Genomic DNA, 24,290 nt, shown 5'->3' with positions numbered 1-24,290 from the left:
CGTGACGTCATTTCCGCGGCGCGGTGACGTCACCGGCTCGCGCGCGGCGCGCGCCCCCTGGCGGGCGGGGGCGGTGCGGGCGGCGGGGGCCGCGCGCCGTTCCCGTGGTGCCCCGCGGCCAAGATGGCGGACCGGCGGCGGCAGCGCGCCTCGCAGGACAGCGAGGACAGCGAGGGCTCGGCGGCCTCCGACAGCGCTGGCTCCGCTCCCGGCTCCGCCCGCTCCCGCTCCCGCTCGGGCTCCGGATCCCGCTCCCGCTCCCGGTCCGGCTCGCCCCGCCTGCCGCACCGCCCGCCTCGCGGCGCCGCGGGGGCCCTCGGCGCTGGGCCGCGGGGCCGCGGCACCGAGAGCGCCGGTTGGGCGGGGGGGAAGAGCGCGGCCGAGTCGGAGTGTGTGAGTGAGGGGCTGGGGGGATCTGGGTGTGGCCGCGGGGAAGTCGGGGAGCTTGGGGACGCTGAGGAGCCTGGGGAGGGAGGGGTCCGCGCGGTGTGTTCTGGTGTCTGCGGGAATCCGGGGGGAGGTTGGGGACCCTGGGGAAAGGTGGGAGGGGGCTGAGGGGTGTTCTGGTGTTGGGACACTGAGGACCCAGGGCATTGAGGGGGGCTGAGAGAGGGGTTTTGGTTTCTAAGGAGGGCCTTGGGGTGGAGTGGGAGGGCTGGGGGGCTCTGGTGTCGGAGAGGCGTGGGGGAAGTTGGGCGGCTGATATTAGGAGCTGCGGGGTGTGGGGACGCTGGGGACAGACTGGGGGTGCAGAGCTGAGGGACACCAGTCTGGGGAATTGGGCTGAACCCCCCCATAGTGTGTGTGGGAGAGCTGGGCTGGGGCAGCCTCAGGTGGGGTGGGCACTGCAGCCCCCAGGACTAGGCAAGGGGCTTTGCTCTCGCTCCCTGTGCCTGGATCTCTCCAGTCTGAGATCCCGTCCCTGATCTTGGGGTGCTATCCCTGCTCTTGGGGTGCTGTCCCTGCTCTTGGGGTGCTGTCCCTGCTCCTGGGGTGCTATCCCTGCTCCTGGGGTGCTATCTCTGTTCCTGGGGTGCTGTCCCTGCTCTTGGGGTGCTGTCCTTGCTCTTGGGGTGCTGTCCCTGCTCCTGGGGTCCCTGCAATCAGGGCAGGTGGGGGGATGTGGGTGCTGCTGTCTCACCCTGCTGTGCAGTTCTGTTCTTGCAGTTCACATCCAGGTGCAATTCCCTCCTGGTTTGTGTTCTAATGGTGGTTATTTCCAGCTCTTTCCTCTTTTGGATTCCAGGGCTGGTTATTTCCAGCTTCACCTTGACTCTCTTGTGTGTTTTTTTGTGGTGGTTTTGGGTTTATCTTGTCGCCTTGGTCAGGTTGTTTGTGCTCTGGGGTTGTTTTTCCTGTTCACTTGGGTTGATCTTTGTCTTTACGCTGTAATCATGGAATGGTTTGGTTTGAAAGGAACCTTAAAGCTCATCCAGTTCCACCTTCTCCCATGGGCAGGGGCACTTTTCACTGTCCCAGTTTAATCCAAGCCCTGTCCAACCTGGCCCTGAACACTTCCAAGGATGAGGCAGCCACAGCTTCTCTGGGCAGCAGTTTTACTGAGCACTTTTCCTGCTCTGAGCTGTTTGTTTCATCCAGCCCCTTCCCTGAGCCAGGTCCTGCTCGGCCTCTTTGTTATTCCCTGTTCTTGCCCTTTCTCTGGCTCCCGTCACTGTTCCCTGGAGACCCCCAGCACTGACAGGCTGTGCTTTGCTCTCAGTATTCCCCCGCTGTAGCTGCTCTAGAAGGTTCTTGGATAAAGGCTCTGGGAGCCTGGAATTTGTTTCTTCTTGGTCATTGGAGCTGAACGTCCAAGGGTGGATGCAACAGAGTCAGGGCCAGACCTTTCTATCATCATGTCTAGGATCCTGGGGTGCTGGGAATGAGGAAAAATGGACATTGGGATAAAAGAGTGGCTGTTAGGAAAAGGTGTTAGGATGATAGATACTAGGAAAGTATGTTTTGAGGGAAAATTTCTTCATGGAAGGGGTGGCCAGGCACTGGCACAGGCTGCCCATGGAGTGGTGGAATGCCCATCCCTGAAGTGTACAGAGAGTGTGGACGTGGCCTTTGGGGATGTGGTTTAGTGGTGACATGGGGCTGGTGCTGGTTGAAGGTTGGACTTGATCTCAAAGATCTTTTCCAATCTAAACAATTCAATTATTCTGTGGTTTTGTGAATCAGTTATTCCATGTTGCTGGAACCCAGCTGCTGCCCTCCCCTCCTCTAACACCCCTCTCTTTTCTCTCTCTGCAGGAAAGTGAGGATGGCATCGAAGGCGATGGTGAGTGATGGGGTTGTTTGCGTGCAAAAAAAAAAAAGTGAAAACCAGACAAAACCAGCTTTTCCAACAATCCCGTGGTTGTTGCCATGCCAAACACTCACTTGTAGCAGCAGGCAAACGTGGGGTACAGGGGCAGTGTCCCAAACTGTCCCCTGCTCCCTCCCGAGCTGGGGTGGTGCTGGCACCCGGATTCCCTTTGGAAGGGGTTTGGTGCCGTGGCAGAGGAGCCGTGTCCAGCCCTGCCCTGACCCCCGCTCCTTTCCCTCCCCACAGCCGTGCTCTCTGACTATGAAAGCGCCGAGGACTCGGAGGTAAGGGCGATCTCTGTTCTGCTGAGCCCCTGATTCTTGAGTTTTAGCACAAACCCAGTTTGTGTCCTTGGATCTCTTCACTGACCCCTCTGTCTCCTGAGGAAATGGGCTCCCCTAGTCCCAGCCCCTGGCACTGTGCTGCAAGAGAAAACCCTCCTGGCTCCTCACACTGGGAACTGGATTTGCCATGGCCAGGAAGGGCGTGGGAGGAATGTGGGATGCTTGTTGGGTTTTAATTAGTTGGAATTAAAAAGCAAAGTGGTGGTTGGGAGCACCTCAGGAGCTTCCCTCTGTTCTGAGGGAGCGGCCAGAGGGGAGATGCACTTTGGGAATTGGGGGATACTGAGGGAATCTCATCCCACCCATGCCTGTGGGCTGCAGGTTTCCCTGGATTTTCAGTTCAGCACTCTAAAGTTTGAGATTTACAGGAAATTTAGAGAAGCTCTGGTCTCTAAGGATTATAGTGAAGACTTTCTAAGCAAAATCCATCTCTGTTTTGGGAATCTTGAGGGAAACAGTGGCTAGAGAACACTAGAGAACGTCCAAACCACCAGGCAGAGGAAATCCAAGCTGTTTATTTGGGAATTAATCTCAGTTTGGGAGGTAATCTATGCTGTTAACAAGGAAAGGGCGCCGCAGGCTGCAGAGGTGACGGGGCAGCTCCCAGAGCTCTTCCAGCCTGGAATCCCGTGTGGAGGCTCCCGGTGGCAGCGGGGTTGTTGCATCACTGCCGTGCCAGGATGACTCTGTTCCTGTACCTAAAAATAATGCCCAGCCTGGGCTTCCCCGGCATAAACACCGGGAGCAGCCGATGTGCAAAGGCTGTGTTGAAAGAGGAAAATGGAGCAGGGTTTGGTTAATCACCCCGAGCTATTTTTAGTTCGGCTCCAGCCTCCAGAGGCTCCTGGGGGTGAAACCAGGTCATGCTCCTGAGCAGTGTGAGTCAGCTGAGGAACTCCAGGGAATTTGGAACCGTGGCCCCGGCTGGATCCAGGCCCTCAGTGTGGAAGGAAGGGCCTGAAATCACCAGTCTTGCCAGTCTGGAGGAGCCTTTTTGGAGCGGTGGGGTGCCGCATCTTTGTGGGGCAGCTGATCCCAGCTCCATTCAACAAAGCCTCTTGGATCCTCCCTCCCTTGGGAGAGGCTGGGTTTAACCTTTGCTCTTCCTGTGAAAATACAGGGATAGGAAGAATTTTAGGAGCTAATTGCCTGCTTTGGAAGAGTTATGTCTGGAGCAGGGATCTAACTCCAGAACTGAGGGAATTTCTGGGTGATCTGTTGCTGGATCAGACTCCAGATTTGGGGAGATTCCTGGCACATCTGTTGGTAATGGAGCACATCTGAGTCACTGGGTGTCTCCCAGGCAGAGGAAGAGGATTACAGCGAGGAAGAAAGCTCCAAGATGGAGCTGAAGCAGGACAGCAACGATTCCTGCGAGTCGGTGGCCAGAGGGGAGAAGGGGAATGAGAAGGCGGATCCCAAGGGAGCGGTGACGGGCGAGCGGCAGAGCGGGGACGGGCAGGTGGGTGTCCCACGGCTCCGGGCTGGGGGCTGGCAGCAGGACTGCTGCAGTGGTGAGAGCTCCCTGGTTCTGACAGGAGAGCACGGAGCCTGTGGAGAAGAAGGTGGGGAAGAAGGTTCCCAAGCACCTGGACGACGATGAGGATCGGAAGAACCCGGCGTACATCCCGCGCAAGGGGCTCTTCTTTGAGCATGACCTCCGAGGGCAGACGCAGGAGGAGGAGGTCAGGTACGTGAGTGTCCCCCTGGGGCTCTGGGAGGGACAGGCCAGCTTCCAGGCCAGCCTCTGGCAGCAGGGCTCCTCGCTTCAGTGGGATGCACTGGGAAGGTCTGTGCTTCCATTACCTGCTCTGTGTCCTGCCAGGACACTTGAGCTCTTTGTTTTGAGGAAGAGATGCAAAAAAAGCCTCGTGCTCTCGGAGCTGCTTTTCCCAAATAGCAGTGGGTCACCAGCAGCTGCTGGGCAGGAGGAGGAAGGAGGGCTGCTGCCTCCTGTGCATTCCCTGCCACAGGAATGCTCCAGCTCCGTGTGTGGAGCTGCTCCCAACTGCCACATCTCGGCCTTACAGCCTCTCGCTCCTCCCTGTGTCCCTTTTCCAGGCCAAAGGGTCGTCAGCGGAAGCTGTGGAAGGACGAGGGGCGCTGGGAGCACGACAAGTTCCGTGAGGATGAGCAGGCCCCCAAGACCAGGCAGGAGCTGATCGCGCTGTACGGATACGACATCCGGTCAGCCCACAACCCCGACGACATCAAACCCCGCAGGATGCGCAAACCACGGTGAGCCCCAGGCTCACACCAGGGCCTGGATTGTCCCGGGGAGAGGGGCCAGGGCTGGAGCTCCAGAGAGAGAAAGCTCTGTCATGTGGGACCACCTTCCTGGGGTTTCTAGATGTGCGTTCTGAGGAGATGTTCCCTGACACAGCGATTCCTCCCACCCGGGGGTTTCTTCCTAAGCGAATGGTTCTATTTTTCTCCCTCAGGTTTGGCAGTCCCCCTCAGCGAGACCCCAACTGGTCCAACGAGAGGCCCCCCAAACCCCCGAGGCACCAGGGTGCCAAGAGCCCCTCGGCTCCCCCACGGTCCTTCAACAGCCGCAGCTCTGCCAGTGCTGGCAGGATGCCTCCTGCCAGGAACTACCCCAGGATGGGGGGCTACAAGGAGACCCGGCCGGGCTACCGGGCTTTGGAGGCCGCTGTCCCGCACCGCAACGGGGAACAAGCCAAGCAGGAGAGCGGCTACCGCGGGAAGCGTGCGGAGCAGAGCCCGTCAAGGGACACGTCCCCTGAGCTGGAGGTGACACATGTCCACGGCAGCCCTGGGAAGGAGGAGGGGGCTCTGGAAAACCAAGCCACGGCCGCCGACGCCGCGCAGCCGCCGCCGGACAGACCGGTCGAGAAGAAATCTTATTCCCGAGCGAGAAGGACCAGAGTCAAGGCCGGGGAGGCGGGGAAACTGGCAGAGGAAGCTCCTGCTTCTGAGGGGCTGGCTCCCGTGATTCCAAAACCCACACCAGCCGAGACCTCCCCCCCGCCAGCCAAAAGCAACTGGGAGTCGCCGGCGCAATCCAGCGTGGATGGACTTGAGCAGGAGATGACCCAGATGAACCTGACAGAGCAGAACTGGAGCCCGGGGCAGTCCCAGTTCATCCCGCCCCGGGAGCTGAGGGGTAAGTGGGAGCAGCCTCCTGGTTTTCATCAGCCCAGTGCCTCCTGATCTGTGGGGTTGGTCGGAGCTGAGCTGTCTCTGCCCCAGCCCCGTCCCAGGGTGGGTGCAGAGTTGATGGTTCCTGCTGAGAAAGCGCAGTATGGATACAACAGCAGAGAGGAAGGGAAATTAAACGTTTCGGTGCAGGTGAATGAAATTAGGGCTGGGAAGCAGGGGGGATCCTTTCCCTGTGATGTGAATCACAGCAAGACTGACCCCTGCTTCAGGAGAGCACGAGATAAGGATCAATAACTGGGCTCTGTGGCGTCCTGCTTGGAGCAGGAAGGAACTTTTCCTTGTTTATCAGCTCATTTCCTGGCGCTGGGATTTGCTTGTCAGTAGCCAAGGCCTGGCTGCGATTGGCAAATCCATTTGTGCCTGGGAGGAGGGAGGGACATGGAGCAGAGTTACGCTGGTGCCAGCTGAGGACAGATCCAGTTGCACATCCACGGAGAGGTTGTCCAGGTATAATTATCCCTTTGCAGAATTAGAGTCTGCTCTGGGAAGTGTTAGAATGCTTCCCGAGGGGAGCAAAACTGGAGCAAGGAGAAGGAAGCGGCTTGCTGCTTTCATAAGCATCTCTGAGGTTGAGGTCATGGAACCAGAAGTCATTTGGTACTGGTGGGATTGTGAAGTCTGTGAGAACAGACCCCTGGACAGGCTGGAAACATCACAGTGGGATGAGAGTTCAAAAGTGCTTAGATTGTCTGGTTTGGTTTTTTTTTTTTTTTTTTAATGCGCAAAAATGAAGCATCTCCCCAAATTTCCCACAGGCCAGTTCTTGGCTGCAGGTACAAGATCACTCTCTGCTGTGAGAAGGATGATGACTCTGCTGTCCTTTTTTAGTCCCTAGCAGAGGAGGGAGGAGTAATTCTGGGAAGCATTTGGCTCTCATCAGCCCATTCTGTATCCCTCTGCCTGAATTTGCGCTGTCAGTGATCCACGAGCACTACCAGTGTTTGTTTTGTCCATTTTCACTCCTTTGGAATCACCTGTGATCACCTTGGCACTTGTGGTCACTGTGATCACTTAAAACCTTGTGGTTTTAAGCCATGGTTTAAAATACACTTTGCTGTGAATTCACATGGATTCAGATTACTGTTTGAATCCAAAGGAGCCTGTGATAGAAGTGTTTACACCCTGCAGAGGGTTTAAACTGCAGCTTCGGATCCCACACGGATCCTTGATCCGCCTGGAAAAGATCTGTGTCTCAGCAGACACAGAGCTCAGAGCAGGACCCGAGTTTCAAGCTGGGGATTTAGTTTTGGGGCAGGATTTAGGCGTTGCTGAGCGCCGTGAGCCAGCGTGCAGCGACAAAACAGCCTCTAATTTGTCCCAAAACATTTAAAACCACCGGGGCGATGAAGTCCAAAGGTTCCGTGTCACGGGGGCGAGAGCTGAGCCGCAGCCTCGCCTCCAGGCGAGGCGGCTCCGGCCTGGGAACCGGCACAAACCGCAGTAATAACCGGTCTGTTCCTTCCTCAGGTATTCCCAACCATGTGCACGTGGGAACCGGGCCACCGCCGCAGTTTAACCGGATGGAGGAGATGGTAACGCGTGATCCCGGAGCGTGACTCCGGCTCCGCCGCGCGCGGGACGCGGCCTCTAATTGTGTTGGGGTGGTGGTAATTAATTACAGGCCGGTGATGCCTTGGCCTTTCCCTTGTGGAGGTGTTTGGGGGTGACCCAGGGGAGGTTTTTGGGGGTCGGGTGGGTGCCCCAGAGCCCCTCCCTGAGCCCTGGACTCTCGCAGGCGGTGCAGGGGGGCCGCGTGAAGCGCTACTCATCGCAGCGGCAGAGACCCCCGGTGCCGGAGCCCGCGCCCCCCATGCACATCAGCATCGTGGAAGGGCACTACTACGACCCACGTGAGTGTTTCCTTCCTGCTCCTGTGGCTCCGTGTGTGCTCGGAGCTGAGCAGCCGGAGCAGGGATCCCCCCACTCCTGTCAGGGTTGGGGCTTTGTCTTCTCCTGTGTTTGTTGTAGTGGCACTGTGTCCCCTCATCCAGTGTCTAAAAGGCAGCTGGGAGCCTGCCTGGTTGTGTTTAAACCCGTGGAATTATCCCCAATGTTATCCCCTCTCTGTGCCAGGGCTCTCAGAGCACCCCAATTCTTCCCGAGAACCGGGATTTAAATTGAACTTTAAATCAGGTCTTTGACGTTTGAGTGTGGGGAGAACAGGACTGGGGATGGATTAGGAATTCCCTCCAGCATTTAAAGTGTTAGAGAAGAAATTCCCTGAGTATTTTCCTGCTTTCTAGAGGGAGTAGGAGGCTTTTCTTTAGGGAGCATGTGGCATCTGTAAGCCCGGGAGCCTCTGTGTGCTGTGGGAGCCCTCGGGGCGGGCTGGGCTGTGTGTGCTCGGCTTCAGGGGAGCAAAATTCCACAGAGCTTTTCCTCACAGCCTGTCACATGTTGTTGCAGTACAATTCCAGGGACCAATCTACACCCACGGTGAGAACCCAGCCCCGCTGCCGCCCCAAGGGATGATTGTGCAGCCGGAGATGCACCTCCCTCATCCAGGTGAGGAGCCAGTGGGACACCCCTGGACCTGGGGAACAGAGAACTCTGCTCTCCCACAGCCTCTATCGCAGGGGGGGAATCCATTTTCCTTAATTTCTACGACGTGGAAGAGACCTGCTCCCTCCTACAGTGAAGCTGAACCAGTGTCAGTTTTAAGGGAAGAAAAAATAGGTATTTCTGGAGCTTCCAGCTGGTGTAGGACGGGAGGAACCAAAGCTTTGGCAGCTCCCAGCTGGATGTTTGCAGGTCCCTGTGGGGCCTCACCAGGCTGGGCCACTCCCTTCCGTGGGCACTGGGCTGGTTCCTCACTCCCTGGCCCTGTAGCTCAGGAAAAAGCAGAACTGGGAGCTGTCGAACATGTTCTCCGCTTGCCCACACAAATTGTTTCCTGCACCGGAGTTGCGATGGGGCCGCGTCTGGTTCCGGTGAATCCAGAGCTGGGGAGGGAGCTGTGCTGTGCTGTGCTGTGTTCTGCTCTGCTGTGTTTTGCTGTGCTGTGCTGTGTTCTGCTCTGCTGTACTCTGCTCTGCTCTGCTCTGCTGTGTTCTGCTGTGCTCTGTTGTGTTCTGCTGTGCTCTGCTCTGCTCTGCTGTACTCTGCTGTGCTCTGCTCTGCTGTGCTCTGCTCTGCTCTGCTCTGCTGTGTTCTGCTGTGCTCTGTTGTGCTCTGCTCTGCTGTGTTCTGCTCTGTTCTGCTCTGCTCTGCTCTGCTGTGCTCTGTGTCCCTCCCCAGCGTGGGGCTGCAGGGAAATCTCGGAGCAGAGCATGCTCCTTCCTGCTGCTACCCAGGGACGCTCTGGCTTTTTTGGGTGACATCCCTGTGCTTCCTGTCACCTGCAGGTTTACACCCCCACCAGACGCCCCCTGCCATGGCAAACCCCGGCCTCTACCCCCCACCAGTGTCCATGCCCCCGGGCCAGCCCCCGCCGCAGCAGCTGCTCACTCCGACTTACTTCTCCGCCCCTGGAGTGATGAATTTCGGGAATCCTGGCTACCCCTACCCCCCTGGAGCTCTGCCCCCTCCGCCTCCTCCTCATCTCTATTCCAACACGCAGGTAAGCCGGATGCGCCGCGGCTCCTTGCCGGGCAGGAGCAGATGGGATGTTGTGGAGCGTGGGGTTTGTTCTTCGAGGTGTTCCTGGGAGGGGATGTGGAGCAGCTGGGCTGCTCCGTGGGGAAAGGCTGCTCTTATCCCAGAAAGGATTGTTCTCATGGCTGCTGTGCAGCTCCCTGAGCGTGGCAGGCAGTGGGTGAAATCCTGGCTGGGGAGGGTCTGGAATTGAGGTGTTCCCTTGTGGAAGAGGGAAGCAGCCCCTCCAGGGCCCTGCTGAGCCAAGGGTGCCCTGGGAATGGCTTTGGAAGTCAGTTCTGTTTGAGATGAAGGCTGGGAACTGGGTGGTGTGAACAGCACGGGGATGGATTTTCCTGCTCCATTGCACAACTCCGTATCTAAGGTCACTGCTGGGCAGTGAGGAGACAGATTGGATTGGATCCCTGAGGAGATGATTGGATTGGATCCCTGAGGAGATGATTGGATTGGATCCCTGAGGAGACAGATTGGATTGGGTCCCTGAGGAGACAGATTGGATTGGGTCCCTGAGGAGACAGATCAGACCAGATCCTGTAGGGACGTGGGTCAGAGCAGAGCAGATTCCTGTGAGGAGGCAGATCAGATCCCTGAGGAGGCAGGTTGGATTGGATCTCTCTGAGGATCAGACCAGATCTGATCCTTGTGAGGAGGCAGATCAGACCAGATCCTTGAAAAGGCAGATGAGACCAGAGCAGACCAGATCCTGGTGCCGTGGCTGGAGCAGGGCTGACACGCCGTGGAAGGCTGGAGAGCTGCATGTTCCCTGAGCTCCCAACCGTCCCTGCCCTTCCCACTGCTCCAGCTGATCCCGGCAGGACCTCCCCCTGCTTTGAGGGCAGTTTCCCCCCAGGCTGCAGGGCTGGAGGTGCTGGGGAGCTGTGTCCAGGCAGAAAAGCTGCTGTTGGGAAGTTCAGGCATTCCATGGACTGTGGGATGAGGGAAATCCCATCTCTGTAGGCCGTGTCCTGTCCTTGCCGGAGTGGGAGGACATTGGTGAGGGGTGGGGACGCACAGAGGACCTCAGGAGGTGACCTCTGGGGGGCACAGCCCCTCTTGGCTCTGGCTGGGGACAGCTGTCCAGCCCCAGGGGGGGCTCTCAGTGCCCCCCAGCCCGGAGCTCTGATCCTGCTGCTCCTGCAGGCGCAGTCCCAGGTCTATGGGGGGGTCACCTACTACAACACTGTCCAGCAGCAGGTGCAGCCCAAGCCCTCCCCGCCCCGCCGGACGTCCCAGCCTGTGACCATCAAGCCACCGCCTCCAGAGGTACCATCCCCTCGCCGTCCGTCCTCGTGTGTGTGTGTGGTGTCCCTGGTGTGTGTGTGCGAGGCTGCGGTTCCTCCTCCCATCCCAAAAAACAAATAACATTGTTCGTTTGTAAGGGGAAATCTTAAACTGTCTCATCTCTGACCTGTCCCAAACCTCAGCTTCTCGTTGCAGGTGGTAAGCAGGGCTCCAGTTAATTTGAGTTACTTAAATCTTTAAAACTAAAACCACGTAAAAAGTAAGTCTGAAGTTGGTTCTTTTTTATTTTGTTTGCTGAGGGTAGAAAACGACGATTTTGAGAGGGAAAAATCCAGCCCTGGCTGGAGGAGCCAGGAGGCAGGGAGTTCTCTGGAAGGATAAACGCTGAGAGCTCAGCAGATAATTCAGGCAATAGAGTTAAAGGTTTTTCAGGATGCAAGTGCTTCCCTGTGCTGGGAATGGTCTCCTTGCTCCAGTGCTGTGAGCTGTGCATGTGTGAGCGTGCTGGAATGCCGTGTGTGTTTTTGGTTTCCCTTCCCGTACCTTCCTCACGTATGGGAGCCAAGCAAGCCCAGACCCGGGCAGGCACGTGCCAGTGGGTACTTGGGGAGGGCTGAGAAGCAAATTGTCTGATGGAGGGGCCCTGTAAAGGCCTCGTGATGGAAAAATCTGGAACCATGAGGAGAGGTTGGCACAGGGAGCTGGTTGTGCCCAGAGAGGTGGGTGGGGGTGTTGCTGGCAAGACCCAGCCATAGCACTGTTCCCCCCATGCAGGGGTTTTGGGGGGCCCTAAACCTCTGCTGCTCTTCCCTCTTCCCCCCTCCCAGGACAGCAAAGCTGAAAAATCAAAGGAGAGGAGCAACACGTAGGGACACGGCCACGGGAATCCCAGCACCAGACTCAGCCCCTCGGCGAGGAGGAAGCTGCTCCTTGGAATGGCTCCTTCCCTGCGCCGAGGTGAGGCAGCGGGATGAGACCCCTGCACTGTGCTCGGGACCAGGCACCCATGGCCTGAGTGGTGCCTTCCCAAAATCCATCTCGCTGCTGCCCACCCCCCTTCTTCCCCGCGCCGCGGCCGCCAGAGAACCGACCCCCAAGTCGGTCCTTGGCCACACCTTCTCCCAAATTCTCCCCATTACTAAACGTTCCCCGCTCCTTCCTGGGGTGTCAAACTCCGCTGGCTTGATCGTGGTCTCTGTTTTTATTTAAGGAATGAAGCAGCTCCTTCAGTAAAGCTGATTTGTTTCTTTTGGGTATTTTGTTTTTATTTGTTTGGGTAAGCAGCAGTGACATCTTCGCAGCCCGGTTCATTCTTCTTTTCAATTCTCTTTTCAATTAGCGAGTTGATTTCTGCAACTTTTGGAGCAGGAGAAGGGCAACGGGAGCTGTTGGAAGCTGTCAGGAATGCGCTGCCTGGGCGGGAACCACTTAACTTAGGAGCTCCTCCTGATTCTTTTCCAGGCAAACTGTTGGCAGCTGCTGTGTGTGAGCTCCTCCGGTGGGATTCCACGGGGTGACCCCCATCCCTGCCCCTCCAGCAGCACAAGGGGACATTTCCACCCTCCCTCTGCCAAATCCACAGAGACAGGGGGAGGTTTGTGGGCACCCAGCACCCCGACGCTGCCCGAGCAGCCCAGCCGGCACCCAAACCAGCTCGGCAGGGCCAGGTTTGCTCCCAGCACCTGGGTGTTGCTGCTGGGGCTGTGGAGGGTGTTGGAACCCGCCCCAACGCACCGGGCTGGGCTCCGGCCCCACAGGGAAGCACCTCAGCCCTGCTCCGGCTCTTGCCTCACTTCCCCCTGGCAGCCTTGTGTCCCCTCTGGGATTCCTGAGCTGACGGCGTGGCCGTCAGCAGCTGTGCCACGCTGATCCCGGCCGGCTCCGCTGTGCCGCAGTGCTGCCGCTCCGCGTCCCTCCGGCCCCGCTCCGGCTTGGCCGCGTCCTCGCAGCCGTTTGCAAATTGCATTAGGAAACTTGGCAGGGCCGGCTGCTGATTCCTGCCCGTTCCTGCCGATTCCTGCCGCTCTCCTGAGCACGTGCCGGGACGCCGTGGGGCCGTGCCAGCTGCCAGCGCAGGCACTGGGCGAGGGGGACGTCACCAAGCGAGCGGTGGCTCGGCCGCCCCGTCCCCGGCTGTGGCCGGGATGGGGGACTGGCACCCGCCTGCTCGTTCTCTGCGTGGATTCCTCATCTGTGCCTGGCTCTCGGGCAGAAATTCCTTCTTTGTTTGGTGTTTGTGACTCCGTCACCTTTTTTGTCTTGTTTCAGCCACCAAAGCCACATTCCCAAAGCAGAATCCCCTCGTGTTTTAGATGCCACGGTGTGTCATTGACACATTGGTCACACAACTGAAATCCTGGACCTTACACCCCCGTGCTGGGGTTTTGGTGTTATTTGGATTCCTGTCCGCTGGGATGCACATCCCTAACAGCACTAGAGGAAGCAGACAGCTCTCGTGTGTCCTTCCTGGGGCTGATACCCACAGGGACAGTGTCCATCTGAGCTCCCCTGGCAGGACCACTGCCACCTCTGCCCTCTGCCAGGATCTTCTCCCTCCCCAGGAGCCACCCTGCTGTTCCTAGGTACAGCTCTGCCCTTCTCAGGACCTCAGGGTGGCACTGAAATGACGGCTCTGCTGCTCCTGGCGCCAGCCGCCCTCGCCCCCACATCCCTGGGAGCAGCTGCCGTCTGTCCCCAGCGCAGCTCTGTCCCACCACAGGGCTGGAGGGAGCCCCGCTGTCTCTCCGGGGGCTGATGTGAGCTCCCTCCGTTCCCCCAGCCGCGCTGGCTCACAGTGGAGAACCGACCGTTGCGTTGGTGGTGCGGGAGCTGCCGCCCGCGCGTTTGTGCCGCGCTGCCTCGGCAGCCTCCCGCCAGCCCCCCGCCCTCCTGCCCACGCCAAAGAGAGGCGGGGGCCGCGTCCCCCGCTCCTGTTACCCCCTGATCCTGTGCGTGGAGCATGGCGGTGAGCTCTGCCCTCCTGCAGCCGGGCTGGGAGGGGAAGGACGCTGGTGGGCACTGCCAGTGCCATGGTGGAAGGGTTTGAGGGGCAGGGGGGACCCCAGCTCCCCCTTTGTGCATTGCACCCCCTTCTCCTCCCTTCCCTTCATGTCTCTCAGTTCCTGCCCTCACTTCTGGCAGGAGGGTGGGTGTCCCAGAGCAGTTCCAACAGCAGCAGCAGCAGGAGGAGGCATCACCTTCCTGCTCACACTGCTGTGCTACACCATCCCTCCCCAGTGCCGCTGCCTCAGTTTCCCGCCCTGGCAGCAGGATCAGGTCTGAGCATGGTCTCAGCCCTTCACGGGGACCTCATGGAGGAGGTTCTCCCCTTCCCCAAAATGCCTGACTCCCTTCTCCCAGCGCTGCAGCTGGGAAGTGGGTTAAGGCGCTGGCTTGGGGAGGGATTTTTCCCGGGGTGTAATTTTTCCCTCCTACACACGGTCTGTTTTGAGCAGTGCCTGGAGGCTTCGCACCCCCGGCTCGCTGCCGGGGCGGGGGAATGCGCTGGCTGCCGACCCAGGGAAGCGCCCGCTCCAGATCCCAGCTCGTTAGGAGAAATAACAGCAAATTAATTAAGCCAATAGTTCGCTCTGTGCCAGCAGTGCCCCCATCCCTGCCGACGTGGGGAGAGGGGATGGGACAGGCCAGATCTGGGGCACCTTTCCCAGGGGGAGCATTGCCCTGAGCAAGGCACAGCGCTCCGGGTCCCTCCTGCTCGTGCGGCCCGGAGCATCCCCGTTACCACCAGCGAGTGGGGTCTCGGGGAGGGGGGGGGGGGTCTCTCCGTGCCTCAGTTTCCCCTCCTGCTGTGAGGAGAAGCCCCTCTCTGCATGGCTGAACCTGGCCAGCAGCACCACATGCACCCAGGTCTGAGAACCCTTGCCCAGATGCCGTGGGGAAAGGGGATGGAGGAGCTCAGCAGAGTGGGATTTTTGGGGGGGTTGTTGGATGGGGTGTGGGAGCTGGAAGAACAGAGGAGGGGCTGCGCTGTGCCATCCCGGCAGGACCATGCAGCCGGGGATGGGGATGTGGGGACGTTTTGCCGCTCTCCGGCAGCCGCATGGATGGAGTTGCCAGGCAACTGCCGGGTGGAGGCGAAGCGGGAACAAAGCGGGAGCTGCCGGGACCCTCGTTCCTGCATCTCCACCCGAACCCCCGGGCCGTGGGGCCCGGCAAAGGCCGTGGGGTCACTTGCTCTGTCCCCACGGCCGCTGCCACCACCCCACCGCGGGGATGCCACAGGGCCGCGGTTTTGCAGGGGGATGGACCCGGGAGAAGGGCGCTGGCACCTGCTGGCCCGTGCAGAGGGTGCAAGGTGGGGCTGGGGGCAGTGGGCACGGGCAGGATGGGTGCTCAGCACCCCGCGGGAGCGCGGCAGGAGGATCAGCCCCAGGCAAGCGCCACATCTCGCCCTGCCCTGCCCCGAAACCTGCCCCGGCACCTGTCCCGGCACGCCGGGGCCCGTTCCAGCCTGGCAGGCGGTGGAAGGGTTGGGGGGGGTCTGGCAGCCACCCCGACGTGCCCACCCTGCCCGCGGGAGGAACCCAGCCCCAGGAGTGCCAGGGTGGGGGGTCTCGCACACACCCCCGGCCTTTTCCCACGCTGCGGCGGGTGCAGAGGGCTGGGCTGGGGGTCCGGGGGTGGGTCACCCCACAGCTGGGGGTGTGTCCCCCGTGCAGGGGACTCTGGAGAGGCGCGGTGCCATGAGCCCCTGGGCTGGCACGGGGGAACCGCGCGGGTGTGCGGGGGATGTGCCGGGGTTGTGAGGCAGCCCGTGGCAGGGGGCTGTGGGGCTGTGCCCCGCGGTGGCGGTGTGTGACAGCGGAGGGTGACAGGCTCCGTGCTGTGTCCCCCCAGGCTGTACGGTGTGTGTACGGGGCGGGGAGGCCCGGGGATGCGACAGGGGAATGCGGGGAGGTGGATGCGGGGCTGTGTAATGCATCACCTGTGCGGGGCTGCGGAGGGTGACCGCGTCCTGCTGCCAGCCGGCGTCACCACAGCCCCGGGGCGGGTTCGGTACCGAGCGCGGTGCTGCGGGGAGGGGGCGGGCAGGTGCCGTTGGCGGACCCGGGGGCGACGGCGGTGCGGGGAAAGGGGCGGGCAGGTGCCGGGGTCGGCGGCGGCGGGGCCGTAACGGGGCGGGGCGGGCGGCGGGGCCGGTGTGGGGCGGGCGCAACGCGCAGCCGGTGCGGGGCGGGCGGGGAGCGGCGCCGCGGCCCGAGCCCGAGCGGAGCCGAACGGAGCCGCCGCCGCCGCCGATGGGCCCCTGAGCCGCCGCCGCCGCCGCGCCCGGGCGGCCATGAAGCCGCTGGAGAAGTTGCTGAAGAAGCCGGGCTCGCACCTGCCCGTCCGCCCCGCCGCCCCCCCGGGGCAGGTACCGGGGCCGGGGTCGGTGCCGGCGCCGCGGCGGCAGAGCCTGTCGCGCCCGCCCACCTCCCCCGAGGAGCCGGCGGGGCCCGCGGGGCCGGTACCGGGGGGCGAGGGCCGCTGGCTGGAGCTACGGCCGCCCGAGGCTCCGCTCCGCTCCCCTGAGGACCCGTCACCGGGCTGCGACCGCGATCGGGACCGGGAGCGGGATCGAGACCGGGAGCCGCCGAGCCCGGAGCCGCCGCCCGGCGCCCGGTGCTGCTGCGGCTGCGGCTGCGCCCCCGCCGCGCCCGCGCCCCCCGAGCGGCTCCTGGCCGCGCTCCTGGACCGGCTGCCGGCGGCTGCACACGGGAGGGGCTGCGGGGCAGGTACGGGGCTGCGGGACCGCCGGGACGGGCTGCGCGGCGGGGAGCGCCTGGGTCGCGGGCGATGCGGCGGAGCGGGGAGAGACCGGGGGCGGCCGCTGCTTGCAGGGGGGGGGGTGCGCTGGTGGATGCTGGGGTGGGAGAGAGCGGGGTGCGCGACCCCCGTGCCCGGTGAGACGGGTGAGGTTGCACAGGGCACAGCGGCGCCCGGTTGGGGTGACAAGGTCAAGGCTGGGTCCCCGCCGGGGCAGCGGTGTGGGCAGGGGTTCCCCGGGGAAGAGAGAGAGGCAGAGGGGCTGGCAACGGGTTATGGGCTCAGTGGCAGCTCGGTGGGGCCGGGGGTGGCCGGGCACCGGCAGTCTCACTGCAGCATCCACCTCCCGGTTGGATGGTCCTTAACATCCTCCCGCTGCTAAAATTAGCCCTGACTGGAGCTGCAGTGGAGGGGGGGCCGGTTGGACGCCCCTTTCCTCCGGCACAGGCCTCCCGGTGCCGTCCCACCGTGGCTCCCCGTGCCCAGGTGTTGGGGTGGTTTCGGTGCCAGGGCTGGGTGGGTGCCAGGCTGGGTGCAGGGGGCGTGGGAGCCTTTTCGCACCACGGGGATCCCTGTCCCGGCCAATCCCACTCAGCAGTCGGGACCAGAGGCCGTCGGGGACCCCAGGGTGCTGCCAGCCCCCCGCTCCGGTGATGGCAGGACTGGGATTGGGCACAACCACCGACAAGAGGAGCCCTCGGGTAGGGGCGAGCTGGGACTGGCAGCATCAGGTCCTCCCTGCACAAACACGCTGCCAGGCCTGGTGGTGCCCGGGCTGGCAGGGAGCAGGGGGGCAGGAGCCAGCATGGGGGTCCCGACACGGGGAAACATCCCCGCGACTCTGGGATACAGCATGAGTGCTGCAGAGGGATGGGGAAACTGAGGCAGAACTGGAGGGGGCTGCAGCCTGAAGGGATGGGGGGTGTTCAACTCCTGCCCCTCGGGCAGAACCTGGGAAGGGGCTGGGAGAGCTGGGGGCCGTGTACCTGTACCCCTCGTGCCGCTGGTGCCCCTGCCTGTCCCGGTGCCCCAGACTGCCGTGTCCTGCTTTCGGCAGCCCCGTGGGTGCTGTGCCCGGCGCGGGAGTGCCAGGGGACTCTCTGCCCTGGCCTGGCACTGATCCGTGACCGGGTTTACAGTCTGGGGGCTGGCTGGGTGGATGCTCCGCATGGCCCCTCCACGGGTCAGGTCCTTGGGCCTTGGAAGGGCTCCGGGGCCCCCCCAGAGTATCCCTGGGGCACGTGGGCACAGCCCCCTGGGCACCCCCGGCTGGGGACCCGCTCGGGGCCGAGGACTCCCCTGGCGCCGGGCGAGGGAGCCGTGCCTCGTCCAAAGGTCGTGGTGGTGACTGATGCCAGTACCCGGCCCTCACCTCACCTGGCCCCGCCAAAACACCTTCACAGGGTGGTGCCACCCACGCTGCCCAAGAGAGCCCGGCTGCGGCATCCGCCCCGTGTGCCCCAAGCTGCTGCCTCAGTTTCCCTTCCCCGCGTCCTGCTGTGCCCGCGGCCGGGCTCTCTCACGGGGCTCCCGGGTGTGCCGGGGCGTCGGGGCCCCGGTCCCGCCCTGCCGGCGCCTCTGCCCCCACACCGGCTCGGCCGGGCCCGGCTGCCCCGGGGCTGGGAGCGGGCCCTGAGTCAGCGCCACGCGGGGGGGTTCGCGTGGGGCTCGGCCTCTCCCGGTGTCGCCCTGCGAGTTACCGTGGCTCCCGTCACCCATCCGCCCCGCTGGGGCATGGAGGGTGTCGGGGGGCTCTCTGTGGAGGGGTGCCCACACCTGTTCCCCCCCAGAGTCGCTGCTGGATGACATCGTGCTCACCCACTCGCTGTTCCTGCCCACCGAGCGCTTCCTGCAGCAGCTGCACCAGCAATATCCTGGGGGGCCCTGGGGGGCCGCGAGGGTGGGTGAGGAGGGGTCCGAGGCTGGCAGTGAGAGGGGCACTGGGGTGCAGTGAGGTGGCCATGGAGGGGACATGGCGGTGGCACAAGGGTGGCCAAGAGGGTGACACAGGGGTGGGCACGGTGGGTGCAAGGAGAAGTGGGACACGGGCTGCTCTGGGGGGGCTCACAGGAGCAGCAAGAAGGGGATTGGGGTGCCGTGAGGGTGGGCAGTGTGTGCCACCAGGGAGGGCACGACGACCCTCGGTGCAGCGGGTGCTGGGGGGCGGCCGAGGGTCCCTCCTTGCCGTGGCACGTCCTTGACAGTGCCACCTTCGTGCTGGCGGCTGGCAGCCCCCCGGCGCGCTGGGAGGAGGGGTCCGGGCTGCGGCGCAAGCGGGCGGTGCTGGCCGTGCTGCTGCACTTCCTCGAGACCTACAAGGGGCTGCTGCAGGAGGAGGAGAGCGCCGGGAAGGTCATCAAGGTGGGTGTCCCCTTCCCGTGTCCCCCCCACCTCAGTCTCCTGTGCTCCCGGCCCTGAGCCCTCTCGCCCCACAGGAGCTTTACCTGCTTATCATGAAGGACACGTCCCTCTACCACGAGCTGGAGGACGAGATCATCAAGCTGCACCAGCTCGTGGAGACGGTGGAGCTCAAGTGAGAAGAGGCTCAGGGCGTGCTGGGGGTGCTGGGGGTGCCTGGTGCTCGGGGCTCCCCGGGGGGACCAGGGGAGGACAGGGAGCCCTGTGGGACAAGGGACCCCCAGGCAGGACAGGGAACCGTGAGGTTCCCTCTGGGTCAGGAGGTCCCTGGGGAGGACAGAGGGTCCTGGGGGTCCCTGTGGGTCAGTGAGTCCTTAGGAAGGAGAAGGAGTTGTGGCCCTTGGGTGGGGAGGGGTCTGTAGCAGCCCACCCTGGAGCCCCCCGGTTGCACCTTCACACTCAGCTTTGTGCCCCCCTCCTGCCCTCGCCATGCGCAGCCTCAGACCCCTCCCCACCGCAGCCTCGTGCCCACCCAGCTCCTGTGCCCACCCAGCTCCTGTGCCCACCCTCCGAGTGCCCCTGTGCCCAGCCCAGCACCCACGAGCGATGCCCTGGCTGTGGACTGCCAGGGCGCCCCGCGGGTCTCGGGGTGCAGCCCCGGGGGTCCAGGGCCCTGCCTGAGCCCCGTCCTGTCCCCCCGAACAAGCAGGTGAAGCCGCTGTTCCGGCATTTCCGACGCATCGACTCCTGCCTGCAGACCCGGGTGGCATTTCGGGGTTCTGACGAGAGTGAGTGACTGCGGGGGGAGCCGAGGCGGGGACCGGGGTCCCCTCCGTGATCCACCAGCCGCTGGACGGGGCCGTGCCCTCTCCGTGCCTCAGTTTCCCCGGTGGGCGGTGCCCGGCGCTGACCCCCCGCCCTCTCCCCAGTTTTCTGCCGCGTGTACATGCCCGACCACTCGTACGTCACCATCCGCAGCCGCCTCTCGGCCTCGGTGCAGGACATCCTGGCCTCGGTCACCGAGAAGCTCCAGTACTCGGAGGAGCAGAGCGCCCGCGGGGACGCCCTCATCCTGGTCACCATGGCCTCGTCCGGAGGTGCCCGGGGGGGGCCGGGGTGGGCTGCGGGCGGGTTTTGAGGGGGGGGGTCCAGCCGGTGCTGAGCCCACCCTGTGCCCCGCGGCAGAGAAAGCGGTGCTGCAGCCCAGCGAGGAGTGCGTGTTCACCACCCTGGGCATCAACAGCCACCTCTTCGCCTGCACCAGGGACACCTTCGACTCCTTGGTGAGCTCCGCGGTGGGGACCCCCACCCCCCGTCACCTGCCCGGCCCCGGCACCCTCCCACCCGGGCACCGGCACCCCCTGAGCGCCCCGTGCGGGGTCCCCTGGCAGGTGCCGCTGCCCGAGGAGATCCAGGTGGTGCCGGGGGACACCGAGATCCACCGTGCCGAGCCCGAGGATGTCGCCAACCACCTCACGGCCTTCCACTGGGAGCTCTTCCGCTGCATCCACGAGGTTCGGGGGGCTCGGGGGAGCGGAGGAGGAGGAGGAGGAGGGGGAGCTCTGATGGAATGTGCGGATCCCCCCCTCCACCCCTTCCCCCGCAGCTGGAATTCGTGGATTACGTGTTCCACGGGGAGCGGGGCCGGCGGGAGACGGCGAACCTGGAGCTGCTGCTGCAGCGCTGCAGCGAAGTGCAGCACTGGGTGGGCACGGAGCTGCTGCTCTGCGAGGGGCTGGGCAAGCGCGCCCACCTGCTCAAGAAGCTCATCAAGATCGCCGCCATGTGAGTGGGGGGACTCGGGGGGCCGCCGAGGGGTGGGGGTCCCTGCGGCGCCCAGCCCGGCCCTGACGCTGTCCCCCACCAGCTGTAAGCAGAACCAGGACATGCTCTCCTTCTACGCCATCGTCATCGGCCTCAACAACGCCGCCGTCAGCCGCCTGCGCCTCACCTGGGAGGTGAGGGCTGGAGCGCCCCCGACCCCCACGGTGCTCCCAGATCTTCCTCTGCCTTTCTGAACACCCCTGGGTGCTCCCTGAGCTTCTCCCGGGTGATCCCAGACCACCCCTGGGTGCTCCCTGAGCTTTTCCCGGGTGATCCCAGACCACCCCTGGGTGCTCCCTGACACCACCTGGGTCTTCCCAGGAACCTCGGGGTGCTCGTGCCCACACCTGGCTGTTCCTAGACCCCTCCTGGGTTCTTTCAGACCCCCCCCCCGGTGTGTTCTTGGAACCCGCCCCCCCTGCCCCAGGAACTCCCTTCCCTCTCAGTGCTCCCAGAACTTTTCTGGGTGCTCCTGGGCTGGCCCTGGGTGCTCCCACCCCACCCTCCAGTGCACCCAGGATTCTCCGGATGCTCCCAGACCACCTCTGGGTGCTCCCTGACACTGCCCAGGTGCTCCCAGGACCCTTGGGATATTCGTGCCCACATCTGGCTGCTCCCAGACCTCTCCTGGGCTCTTCCTGACCCCACTCTGAGTGCTCTTGGAACCCTCTAGAAGCTCTCACCCCCACCTCAGCGCTTCTAGGACTCCTCTGGGTGCTCCCAGACCACCCCTTGATGCTTCCAAACCTTCTTGGGCCTTTCTGGACACCCTCAGATGCTCCCTGACTCTTGCCTGGGTGCTCCCGGAACCTCCTGGATGCTCCTGCTCTCCCCTTCGGTGCTCCCTGGCCCCGCTGGATGCTCCCTACCCTCTCCCCTGTTTTGTCTTCCAGAAACTCCCAGGGAAATTCAAGAATCTGTTTCGGAAGTTTGAGAACCTGACGGTGGGTGAGAGGTGTGGGGGCTGCTCTGGGTGTTTTGGGGGGCTCCCCAGGCCCCCCCTGGGGGTGTTTGGGGTGCTGGTGAGCAGGGGATGTTCCTGAGGTGTCCTGGGGTGTCCTTGTCCCTCTCCTCCAGGCCACCAGCACGGTGGGGGGAGATCTGGGGCACCCCTGGGGAGCCCCCCCAAATCCTGACTCCCTCATTCCCCCCCCAGGACCCCTGCAGGAACCACAAGACCTACCGGGAGGTGCTGGCCAAGATGAAGCCCCCCATCATCCCCTTCGTGCCGCTCATCCTCAAAGGTGAGGGGGGGTCTCAGGGGCTTCCCCTCGGTGGGTTGGGGTCCCTCTGACACCCCCATCACCCCCTCTCTCCCCCAGATCTGACCTTCCTGCATGAAGGCAGCAAGACCCTCCTGGACGGGCTGGTGAACGTGGAGAAACTGGTGGGTTCTAGGGGAAAATGGGGTGAGGGACCCCCAGGGCGAGGGCAGGGGAGAGGGGACTCCCCTGAGGGGCTGGAGACCCCCTCCCCCGAGGGTTTGGGGTGCTCAGGGGGCTCCTGGAGGGGTCAGTGGTCCCTGGGGGGGGCTCTCAGGGGGCTGGGGCTGACTCTGGGGTCTCTCTCTGTGCCCCAGCACTGCATCGCCGAGAAAGTGAGAACCGTGCGGAAGTACCGGAGCCGCCCCCTCTGTGAGTGCGGGGCACGGGGAGGGGGCACTGCCAGGCCTGGGGGGCACTGCCAGGCCTGGGGGGCACTGCCAGGCCTGGGGGGCACTGCTGGGGGGGCCCACACGGCCCTGAACCGGCGGTGCTGGCCCTGAGGGATGGGGATGTGGCCAGAGCGTCCTCACACCTCATTGTCTGTGTCCCTGCATCCCTAAATCCCTGTGTTCTCACCCCTCATCCATCCCTTCATCTCATCCCTTCACTCTGCATCCCCGAATTCCTGCATCCCCTTTCCTGAATCCCTGTCCCCACATCCCCGTTCCCACCTTGCTGTTTCATCCCCACCCCTGTCCCTGCATCCCAATCCCGTCATCTGCATCCCCTGCATCTCTTCCTTCCTTCAATCCCCACTTTCACACGGCCACCCCCATTTCCTTCCCATATCCCCTGCATTCCCACATCCCCTGCATTCCCACTGTTGCCTTGCCATCCCTGCATCCCTGTACTCCATCCCTCTCCCTCCATCCCATCATCATTGCCACATCCCCAATCCCATACTGCCATCTTCTAACTTCCTATTCCCATCCTCTCCATTCCCACACTGCATTTTCCCATCCCTCCATCCCCTCCATTCCCACGCTGCATTTTCCCATCCCTCCATCCCCTCCATTCCCACACTGCATTTTCCCATCCCCATTCCCATCCTCTCCATTCCCACACTGCATTTTCCCATCCCTCCATCCCCTCCATTCCCACACTGCATTTTCCCATCCCTCCATCCCCTCCATTCCCACACTGCATTTTCCCATCCCTCCATCCTCTCCATTCCCACACTGCATTTTCCCATCCCTCCATCCTCTCCATTCCCACACTGCATTTTCCCATCCCTCCATCCTCTCCATTCCCACACTGCATTTTCCCATCCCTCCATCCTCTCCATTCCCACACTGCATTTTCCCATCCCTCCATCTCTCCATTCCAACACTGCATTTTCCCATCCCTCCATCCTCTCCGTTCCCGCACTGCATTTTCCCATCCCCATCCCTCCATCCCCATCCCTCCATCCCCTCCATTCCCACGCTGCATTTTCCCATTCCCATCCCCTCCATTCCCACGCTGCATTTTCCCATCCCCATCCCTCCATCCCTGTTCCCCGGCTCTGTTCCCCGTTCCGGGGCCGTTCCCAGGCCTGGAGCTGGAGGCGTCCCCGGCGCAGCTGCAGACCAAGGCCTACGTGCGGCAGCTGCGCGTCATCGACAACCAGAACCTGCTCTTCGAGCTCTCCTACAAGCTGGAGCCTGGCAGCCAGTGAGGGGGGGCTCGCCCCGGGACCCCCAAACCCCGGGACCCCCCCGGGGGGCCCGGAGCCCCCCAGCACTGACGCACTTTGCCCAGCCCCGGCCCTTGGGTGCTGCCCCCACCCTTGGGGGGTGTGGGGTGGGTTTGGGGACCCCCCCAGCGCGTCCCCCTCTCCCCCCATCCCCTCCCCTGGCTGGGGCACAGGGGCCTCTGGGGGGGCCATGTCCCCCTCCTTGTCCCCTCTATTTTTGTATGTGTGGCCCGCTCCCCCACCCCACCCCAGACGTGTATATTTTCTACCGCCGCTGTCCGGAATTGTACATTTATTTTTTAAGAAAAAGGAGGAAAAAAGGAAAAAAAAAAAAAAAATCAAGCTGGGGGTGGGGCTGGGAGCCCCAATAAAAGTCTGTCCCGGCATCTGTCTCGAATGTGATGGTAGGGATTGAGGTCATGGTGGGAGTGACGTCACAGCATCGATGCGTGTGACGTCATGGTGGCGTCATGGACAGGGCGGAGCCGACCTTCCCAAGATGGCGGCAGAGCTGCGTAAATACTTGACCTTCCAAACATGGCGGCATCACAACTGTTTCCGTCAACCCTCCCAACATGGCCGCCGCTAGGGCCATCAGCTGACCTTCTCAATATGGCGGAAGGGCGGGACAGGCGGCGGACAAGCGCTCTGTCACGGCACCAGGGGCCTTCAGCTGCGTTCGGGCGCAGAGTGGGGATTTTCTCCCCGGTGCTGCCGCTCTGCCTTCG

At 62.7% G+C, this 24,290-nt stretch overlaps 2 protein-coding genes across 3 annotated transcripts; both read left to right on the top strand.

Annotated features, from left to right (window-relative positions):
* The first annotated feature begins 123 nt into the window (after positions 1 to 123).
* On the top strand, positions 124 to 11,928 carry CASC3 (CASC3 exon junction complex subunit). 2 transcript variants are annotated; one of them, XM_040087359.2, is made up of 14 exons: positions 124 to 393; positions 2,257 to 2,284; positions 2,558 to 2,595; positions 3,959 to 4,117; positions 4,194 to 4,345; positions 4,717 to 4,893; positions 5,097 to 5,782; positions 7,306 to 7,370; positions 7,574 to 7,688; positions 8,245 to 8,343; positions 9,183 to 9,397; positions 10,573 to 10,695; positions 10,857 to 10,933; positions 11,502 to 11,928. In XM_040087359.2, the coding sequence occupies exons 1-13, from the start codon at positions 124 to 126 to the stop codon at positions 10,890 to 10,892; spliced, it is 2,163 nt and encodes a 720-aa protein (XP_039943293.1). In that variant the 3' UTR covers positions 10,893 to 10,933; positions 11,502 to 11,928. The 2 variants fall into 2 exon arrangements, with proteins under 2 accessions (XP_039943293.1, XP_039943292.1); XM_040087358.2 differs by lacking the exon at positions 10,857 to 10,933.
* A 4,045-nt stretch (positions 11,929 to 15,973) lies between these two features.
* On the top strand, positions 15,974 to 23,934 carry RAPGEFL1 (Rap guanine nucleotide exchange factor like 1). The gene is made up of 15 exons (XM_040087388.2): positions 15,974 to 16,409; positions 18,231 to 18,309; positions 18,651 to 18,801; positions 18,876 to 18,973; positions 19,468 to 19,586; positions 19,728 to 19,895; positions 19,984 to 20,081; positions 20,190 to 20,312; positions 20,405 to 20,583; positions 20,666 to 20,756; positions 21,516 to 21,566; positions 21,779 to 21,866; positions 21,945 to 22,009; positions 22,202 to 22,256; positions 23,420 to 23,934. Exons 1-15 carry the CDS (start codon positions 15,974 to 15,976, stop codon positions 23,542 to 23,544), a joined length of 1,926 nt encoding a protein of 641 aa, XP_039943322.1. The 3' UTR covers positions 23,545 to 23,934.
* Positions 23,935 to 24,290: the final 356 nt, after the last annotated feature.

This window comes from Hirundo rustica, chromosome 27, assembly GCF_015227805.2.
Source record: "Hirundo rustica isolate bHirRus1 chromosome 27, bHirRus1.pri.v3, whole genome shotgun sequence".
Lineage (NCBI taxonomy): Eukaryota > Metazoa > Chordata > Aves > Passeriformes > Hirundinidae > Hirundo > Hirundo rustica.
Note: the sequence above shows the minus strand (reverse complement) of the source record. Positions and strands in the feature narration are given on the sequence as shown.